General features: G+C 57.2%; 1 protein-coding gene across 1 annotated transcript in view; it reads right to left on the reverse strand.

Annotated features, from left to right (window-relative positions):
• Positions 1-8,487, reverse strand: part of CDH4 (cadherin 4) — a 635,132-nt gene extending 626,645 nt beyond the window's left edge. The window contains exons 1-2 of the mRNA XM_087445045.1: positions 8,252-8,487; positions 5,852-5,963 (exon numbers count right to left, since the gene is read on the reverse strand). Coding sequence (XP_087301171.1) covers positions 5,852-5,963; positions 8,252-8,308 — 169 coding nt within the window. The 5' untranslated portion in view covers positions 8,309-8,487. The remainder of the gene's footprint in view (positions 1-5,851; positions 5,964-8,251) is intronic.
• Between the last annotated feature and the right edge of the window lie 304 nt (positions 8,488-8,791).

The raw sequence follows: 8,791 nt of genomic DNA on the forward strand, positions 1-8,791 counted from the left end.
TTAACGACAAGTGATTATGGAGGAGGCAGAGGCCAGAAGATGCCCGGGAGGCTCCTGATCCATCGCCTCGGGGACCCAGGGTGGAGTGGCCACGCGCTAGCACCTCCCTCTGGGGGCTGCCAGGGGAGCGATGGAGGCAGCCGTGCACGAGGCACGTGATGGGCACACGGGGCATGTGACAGCCGAGTGCAAGGGGCAGTGGTCTTTGCCTTGTTTTGTTTTTAAACGTGGCTCTCAGGACCCTCTAGCTGTGTGAGCTCTGGCCTGCGGACAACGAGTAAAGCCTGCTTTTCATGCTCTCTCACCGTGTCCATCTCACCTCTTATCCGATAGCAGCCACTTTCTAAGTATGCACACTTCCCTTTCTAAGCCTCTAACTCTGCGACCAGGCAAAGTCACAGCAGGGAAAGGTGCTAAGAAACCCAGAGCAACACTGGCCCCTGCAAAGGCAAGGCCGGCCCCAAGACCGCCAGAGGGGCATCCTGGTCTCCACCGAGCTCTCCACCACCGGCTTCGGACGCTCCTTCTCAGGGACCCCAGGCGAACTCCTCTGGCTTCAGAGCAAGCACGTCCTGGCTGAAGCTGTCACAGCCACCCGCTGGGGCTGGTCCTGCCTACCCGTCACTCATCTCCACGTCTTTGTCAGGATCAAGGTTCCCTGAAGGCAGTCAATATTGTGGACAGAGACAACGTCCCAACGCACAATCTCCTGGCTTCCTGGAAGAGGGGGGCTAAGAGATCCAGCGAGATTTCAGGTTCTCTGATGGGTGGGTGAGACAGACAGCCCTGCTTAATACAGTGAATGCTTCGTGCCTATCCCAGCCACAGAGCGAGTCTACAGTGGTGACTTTTTTTCATCTACTCAACAAACATTTACTGCATGCCCATGACATGCTATCTGCCATCCAGTGTGCTGGACACAGACACCAACTCACACAGGAGCAGAGGGCTGCTAAAGCAGAGGAAGAGGCCAAGGCCCAAGGGACAAAGGATGTGTAGAGGGAGCTGGAAACCCAGGCTCAGGGCAGAGGATGAAATGTGTTCCAAGCTTCCAGAGGGAAAGATGGGCACTTGCTAGAATGCACAACTCCTGCTTTCCTCAAGTCAGGGACTGCATTTGTCTGCATGCCACAAGAAACTCAATGGTGGTGTTTTAACCTTGTTTTTCAATGACAACATGTCCAGAGTCTGTAGTTGTTCAAGGATGCCACCTGGGACCCAGTTCCTGCTCCACCATCCTCATAGTCACAAGATGGCTGCTTAGCCCTAGACATCACATCCATATTCTGGGCAAAAGGAAGAGGCAAGGGCAAGAGGCAGAAGGCATGGCTAGCTGAGTCTGTTCCTCTTTATCAGGGGAAAAACAGCTTTCCCAGAAACCTCATCTAATAGAATAACCTAATTAGATCCCACTGACCAGAAAGGGGCCATATTGCCACCTTGGTGTAAGAGAGTCTACTGGAGGTGTGAGTATCTTAACAGGGCTCAGTGTGAGCCAAATGGATCAGCATGGAAGAGGTTTTGTTAGTGAGGAAGAGGGAGAGGATGGGTGCTGGACAGGCAACCTGCATGTCCGGTGACTCTAGGCGTACGTGGTTGTGTACCATTAGCACCATTTATTTCGACATTCACAGCAGCTGCCACTCGCCTGTGAGTTAACCTGGGGACCCAGAAGCATCACAGTGCCGGTGCCATCTGGCTCGTGCATCACCTGATGTGACACTACTGATTGCACACCCACCACACCTCGGCTCAGGCGTGACGCCGGGCACGGGGCGTGCAGTGACACTCGCTCAGCTTCTTGCCCTGCAGCTGGCAACCCCCTCCGCCCCGGCGAGAGCCACCTGTCTACACACCTGGGTCAGGCCCACTGCCGGCACAGAGGCTGTTTTCTACCTGCTTCCAAAGAAACACAGTGGTGCTTCGGGCCATGCCCCTCACACTGTGGCGAATTCCTAGACAAGACTCCAGACGCCGCGTCTGGTCTCCCCTCAACCTGCCGCTCTGTGAGCCTCGCTGCGCAAATGAGTCATTCATTCAAGAACGCACTGCCCGCCTCGCCGGCCCCAGGCAGACACTGATGCCTGCCTCCTCGGCATCCGTTCCTCCCTTCCTCCTTCCTAAAACTGACTTGCAATTCTGCTCCACGTAGCAATTTGCTCATCTACCCGATGACGGATTGTAATAGGTCTCAGCCAAACACGGCAATGCAATTCTCTGCTTCCCAGCCTCCTACCCCTTTCAGCCAGGAGTGGCATGTGACCCAGTTCCAGCCAATGAGGACTTCTGCAAGGGTTCTGAGAAAGTGTTTGCTCTCCTGATACAGTGAAGAGATACAGAGAGACCTACTACTCCCTCCTTCTTGCTGCTCTGAACTCAAATGCAATGCTTGGAGCCACAGCAGCCAGTTGGAAAAAATGAGGCAATACACTGACAAGCTAAAGAAGGTAGAACAGTAAGAATAAAGAAGATCAGGCAGGTGATGTGCTACTCTAGCCCCTGACCACCTATCTCTTCACTGTTATGTGAGAAAAATTAAGCCCCATTTATTTAAGATTCTCTTAATTGGATTTTATCCTGTTGGCCAAGACCACTCTGAAGTAACCTAAATGGTAAAGCAGAGGGACAGGACCGCTGCCCTCATGAACCTCAGAGTTTCAGTGAGAGAGACGACAGACCAGATAACATAAATTCTCCAGTGAGGAGCAGAGTGTGGTGAAGGCTGCACAAGATGGTCTGACACTCACTGGGGGATGGCAGAGGGGAGGCTTCTCTAAGGAAGTCACCGGAAACAAAGCTCCTCTTTCTCTATTACCGGAACTCACAGTTCACCCACCTCCTCAGGTACTGTCCAGACCCCACTCCCTCCTGCGTCCGCCAGACCACTTTCTACTCACCTGTCGCCCTCGTCTCCCGGAGCTAGGGGAGGGATGGCCCATGCGTCCCAGGACCCACTATGCGCCTGTCCCTCTCCCAAGCTTGCGAGGTTTGCGCTGAGAAGCTGGTCTGGGTTTTTCCAGAACTCTGCCCGCCACGAGAGAGAATGCAGGTCACTGCATCAGCTGCAGCCTCGGGCCAGGCTGACCGTTAATTATTGACGAAGCAGAGAAAAAGACACCAGCTTAGCAACTGCCCCGAACTAAACCGAGGCTTAGAGAAGGTTCCATTTTCGCCTGAGGAAAACGGCATAACTGTCTATTTCAGATATTCCCATGCACCTGAGATCACTACCATAAGTGAATTATCCTGAAAACAGAACTACAGCGTACGAGTAGCTGCAGTTACATCCAAGTGCTCGCCACAAGAAGCGCAGGCAGGAAACGGCGCAGAGGGGATCTAGGATGCTACAAATCAGCTCCATGAACGCCTCGCATCGCTGTGCTCAGCGGCTCCGCCGTTCAGAAGGTTCACAATACTATAGTATTTTCTACCCTATTGGGGAAAACTATTTTAAGCCTAATTAGCATGAAATTTTTAGAATGCAAATGCTTTTCATTTAGACATAAAACAAAATGCCACGACATTTCTTCCATCCATTTATCATAAACAAGTTAATTACTGTGTAACAAATCGCTCCTTCTGGAATCTGGATGTTGGGGGCCGCTGGTAAGCTGACTCAGGCAAAGAGAAGGAGCCACACAGCAGCCATTACTGGCTTGTGGCGGACTTCTAGCAAAACGGTGACTCTTCGAAGCTTCACTTGTCAAATTAAGGTTAAGCTCTCTCTGTTGGAATAACTCAATTAGAAGTAGTCATTATCTATTTAACTTGATTCCTACCAGAATAACAGGAATATTGTGCCTTTTATTTATTTATTTTTGATGCACGCATCTTCACCGTGGTCTCGCACTTGCAAAATTTTCTACCTAAATGGAGAAATTTTTTATCTGCCTTGGCTCGAGTGTAAGTCAGCATTAGCTTTCGTCTCCATACATGTAAACTTATTTCTAAGATATAAAATATCTCTTTGTCCCCAAGAACAGTGAGAGGGTGGCACACACAGGTGCGGAAGAAGCAATGGGACTCTCGCCCATGCCGGGGGCGAGGGGGGGTTCCCTATGCCTAGGAGACACTGAGATTCTCCCCTCAACCAGGATGGGGCTGGGTCTCATCTCGGATGTGAGCACGTGGTTAGAATATGAGTCGTGCATCCACAAACCCCGTAAGCTGGTCCAAGTTCACCTTGGATGGTGAGCTCTTTATCCTCCACTAGGTGGAAACCACCTGGGCATACGGGCCAAGCCGACATCCTGCCAGCCATCGAGGCCTCCCCACCACATAGGCCAGTTCAGCCTGGACCAGCACAGCCCACCAGGAGAGAGACGAGACGCTTGTTTGAAATCTCACATCTTATCTCAAAAAGTATGAGAATCTGTCGTTCTCCTCTGTAGTAGATGGCATTTGTGGTTACTAAAACAGAGGCATTTTTCTCTTAAATTCCTGAGTAAAATTGATACTCCAAGGTCTTATCAAGTTTAGCTTCCTACCCGGGAGGCGTCAGGATGCCAGGGTCAGGACATGAAACAGCTGTAATACAGTAAGTGGCTCCTGTTACGCGAGGCAGTACAGTGCACTGAGTGTGAGGGAACCTTCCGGGTCTTCTCTGCAGACACACAGGATTCTCAGTAAACCAGCAGATCCTGAAAGATGGTCTGCCTTTTCTAACTCTAAAATGGCACACAGTGCAATTCACAGAGGACCTCTCGAAAGCTCTTACCATACACATACACATACTTCTTGGTTTTGGTTTATTTTTTTGGTAATCCATGGCAGAGGCAATAGTACCACAGCCTTGCTTTAGCAGTCAACTCAGCAAACAACAAACAAGTCAGAAAAGTTGGATTCGGTGCAAAATAAAAATCCTGATTCATATAACCAGAAACAAACAAGGAAAGCCAACAAGCTCCGTCTCCAAGGGAGAGGATCTGAAAAGCCACCTCACTCTGTGTTCACACACACAAAGAAACGGCTGTCAGTTCTTGAGGGAAAATTCCATATTCCCTGAAACACAAAACTGGGGAGAAAGTCAGCAGTCTGAGGATTATTTAGCCAAGAATGTTGAAATTCAGCTTTGATGCTTTATCTCAAGTTCACTCCCTCCATCACTTCGAAATCGGCTAAAAGCTGCCACTTCTGGGAAAGAGATGCCAGGAGGGAAGGCCTATAGCCAAGGTGTTCGTGGTATGACTTCGAAACCTCAGGGAAGGAAGAACTGATTTATTTCCCCTCCCATGCAAATATAAAGTTTAATTAGTTTGTCTTGAAAGGGAAAACAGATCAATGTGCAGAATGATCTACTGTCATTTAGGTTCTGAAGCTGTCTCTGACTTCCCCGTCACAAATGTGGATATAATCCTGCAATTACGATAAAGCTAATTGGTCGTTCCCTCCTGCATGTGTGTTTTCGTGTTGTCAGTGGGGCAGTAATGAAAATGAATGCCACATTTGTGAACAGAACGTCTGTGGGCTTATTTACCGCATTTCCAACAACATCGTCTGCCTTATCATGCATTTCAAAGCAGGGATAATTTAAGAATCCAGAATTTCATACATAAAAATACTTAGTAAGAAAGTCTCTCTCTGCTCATTATTTGGGTGACATTACATCCGAATTCCAATTTGTTGCCCAGGAAATGATTCACCTCACTCAGAAATGACAGGGACTCTGAATCATTCACCTGTGGTGCAAAATGCCTTTTAGGTTGACCAGTCTGCACCTCATTGACCTCACAACCACCATTTTGCAAAGAGCCTGGTTCAAAGACAGCGCAGCCTTGCCTCTTTCATCGAAACGTTTCCCTAATCCAGAGCATGGTACACAATTCATTTCCACCCCTCCACCCCACCCTACCTTTGAGTAGCTTCTCTCCCTCCAGAATATTTTGGGAGATTAATGCCGTGTAATCTTCTTCGGAGAATCCAGCCTTGCAGGTCTCTCTGGCTGTAAGATCCCCATTATGGGCCTGAGAAGGAAAGAAGAGAGAACAAACATAAGACCACAGAAATTTAATCCCACTCACGTTTATCAGGGGCCTGCTGCCCACAAGGTCTCGGGCTCTGCCAGCAATGCCACCAACCACAGCCTCCACTTAGAGATAATATGGTGTCTGCTTCTCTGGCCTTCAGGGACTTAAAGTGGTGTTAGTGTGGGGACAGGGGAGTGTGCTGCAAGAGGGAAGGCGGTGCAAGGCAAGGCTGTGGCTTGTCAGGGCCTTGGTGGCACATGGCAGAGGGAATGTCTGAGGAGCATCCAGAAGGCAGCAGGCGGGAGAGGAAGGAGTCAGCCAAGGAAGCCACAGAGACCAGGGGAGGCCGGGCTAGTGGCTCCTGTAGAGCCATTTCACCCTCAGGGCCCCAATGCTCAGCGTTGGGAGAGGGGGACCCGCAGGATGTCTCCTCCCTGTGGTCACCAGGGAGGGGGTGGGGACGGGCAGAGCCAGAGAGGAGATGCTCCAAGGGCTGGGAGCCTGTCTCTGAGGAAGGCTGCAAGGACGCAGGGTGAGAAAGGGGGGAGCGGGTCCACCCCGCCCCCGGTTCCTCTCCTCCCACTTCGTTGGACACTTGTCCACCCTTGGAGCCCCCACCTGCAGTCCAACCAGGCGAGACAGCTCCCCTAACTGACCAGAAAGGATGAGTGTCCTCCTGTCCTCGGAGCACTCTCTGCTTTCCTGCCCAGTGGGAGATCTAGAGCCCACTGCACTCGAAGCACGCGGGAGGCTAGGGGTGGGTGAAGGGACCCCTCCCAGGCTGCGGGGTGTCACAGCCACAGATCAGCCGCGGTCTACACTCGGGTGGGGCATGGAGAGACTTGCACATGCTGTCTAGGGAAGCCAGCCCCGCGACAGGAGAAGGAGTGCAGCGGCGTCCCGCTCCTCGGCGAGCGCAGGGGGCAGGGGCGCAGCCCGCACCCCGCAGTCGCGCCGTCGCTGGGGCCGCCAGAGCGGAACGCGCCTCCCGCCGCCGGCCGCCGCCTCCAGCCCCGTGCGCTGCCGCCGCCCGCCCTCGGCTCCGGGGCCGCCCGAGCCCGAGCTCCCGGCTCCCGGACTCTGGCCTCATGCATTTCGCGGGCGCCCCCCATCCAAAAGCACCCAGAGGAAGGAGAGCGGGGCGCGGGGTCACTGCTCGGGAGAAGCTCCAAACCGCGGCTCCGTTCCTCGGGAACGAAGCCCCAAATAGGACCGAAGCCCGGGGAAGGCTAACTCGCCCAGGAAAGTTTCGACCCGCCACCGGCTTGTGTTGCGCGCACCCCGACGCCCTGCAGCCTCCGAGCGGGCCTTGGCGGCGGGCACTTGTTTATTTCCGAGGTTACAACAGCGCAGCCCGGGAGGAGCAGCGAGGCCGATCGGCCACGAGAGGGGGTTCCTGCAACTCCCGCGGCCCCTCCGCCGCCCCCAGGGGCGCCACCCGGCGCAGCCCGCCCGCTGCCCCCGCGGGCTCCGCACCCAGCAGCGCAGAGCAGGGCTGGGGACGGCGCTCCGGGTTCCGCAGGAAGAAGGCAGGCGCCCGGATCGCGCTCCCGGGGGCACCCTCGCCCTGCCCCCGCCCGCCGCCGGCTCCCCGGCCCCGTTCCGAGCAGCGAGGGCCCCGCCAGACACGGGATCCAGCCCGCGCCGCGGAGACTCGGCGGTGAGGACGCCCCGCGGTCCGCATCGGCCGCCCACCCGCAGCGACCGGCCCTGCCGGCCCAAAAGACTGAGGCGGCGCCGCGCCGGAAGCCCCTAGTCCCCGGGCAGGGGCTGCCAGACCCGTACTCCCAGCACCCTGACGTCCGGCCCGCTGCCGCCAGGCTCCCCTCGTCCGCAGCTCCGGCCCGGGCTGCGCTCGCCAACTCCGGAGACGCGCGGCTCCCGGGCGATGGAGGGCGCGCCGGCACCGCCAGCGGGCAGCCTGCCCCGGCGCGGGCGAGCAGAGCTCCGGGCAGCGACCGCGGACCTGGGGCGGCTGAGGGCTGATCCGCGGGTCCCGCTTCGGGCAGAGCTCCCTGGCTCCGGGGGTCCCCACCCACGCTCCCACCCCGCTCCGCACCGCCGCTCTCCGCTGCCCCGGCGGCTCCCGGCTCCTGCCGACCGCAGGCGGCTTCGCGGAGCGCGGGAGCCGGCTGGATGCAGCGGCGAGCGTAGCAGGGGCGCCCGGCGCGGGCCGGGGAAGCCCGGGAGAGCCCCGCCGGACGAGTGCGCGCCCCGCCGGCTCCGGGGGCGGCCCCGCGCTGCCCGGGGCTTCCGAGCAGCCGGGGCGGGAGGCGGCAACTTACCCGGAGCGCGCCGGAGAGCGAGAGCAGCAGGAGCAGCACGCCCGAGCCCGCGGTCATCTTCCCCGCCGCGCCGCGCCCGGCGCCCGCCCGGTGCTCGGCGCCCGCTGCCCGGATCGCCGCCGCCCGATCGCGCCGCTCCGACCGCCGCGCCCGCCGCTCGAGCGGGCCCGGCGCCTCCAGCCCGGCTGCGCCGCCGCGATCGCCGCCCGGCTCCGGGAGCGAGGCCAAGTCGCGCCGGCGGCGCGCTCCCTCGGGCCGGTGCGTCCCCGGCCTCGCAGCCGCCCGCGCCTCTGTTCCGCGCGCTCCGAACTGCAGGTGAAGCCGCGGCCGCCCCGCGAGGCCCCGCCCCGCCGCCCGGCCTCTGCGCTCCGCGGGCCTGACGCGGGCCTTAAAGGCGCCGCGCCCCGGCGCGTCCGCCCCGCCTCGCCCCCCGCCCCGCTCGGCCTGGCGCGGGCAGGGCGTCCGCAGCTGGCTTCCGCCGAGGGGCGGCGGACATTCCGTCCACCGGGAAAAGGAGGGGGGCGTGAAGACTGAAGAAGG

The sequence above is a fragment of the Ceratotherium simum genome, chromosome 21, assembly GCF_057802395.1.
Source record: "Ceratotherium simum simum isolate JZ-2026a chromosome 21, ASM5780239v1, whole genome shotgun sequence".
Classification (NCBI taxonomy): Eukaryota; Metazoa; Chordata; class Mammalia; order Perissodactyla; family Rhinocerotidae; genus Ceratotherium; species Ceratotherium simum.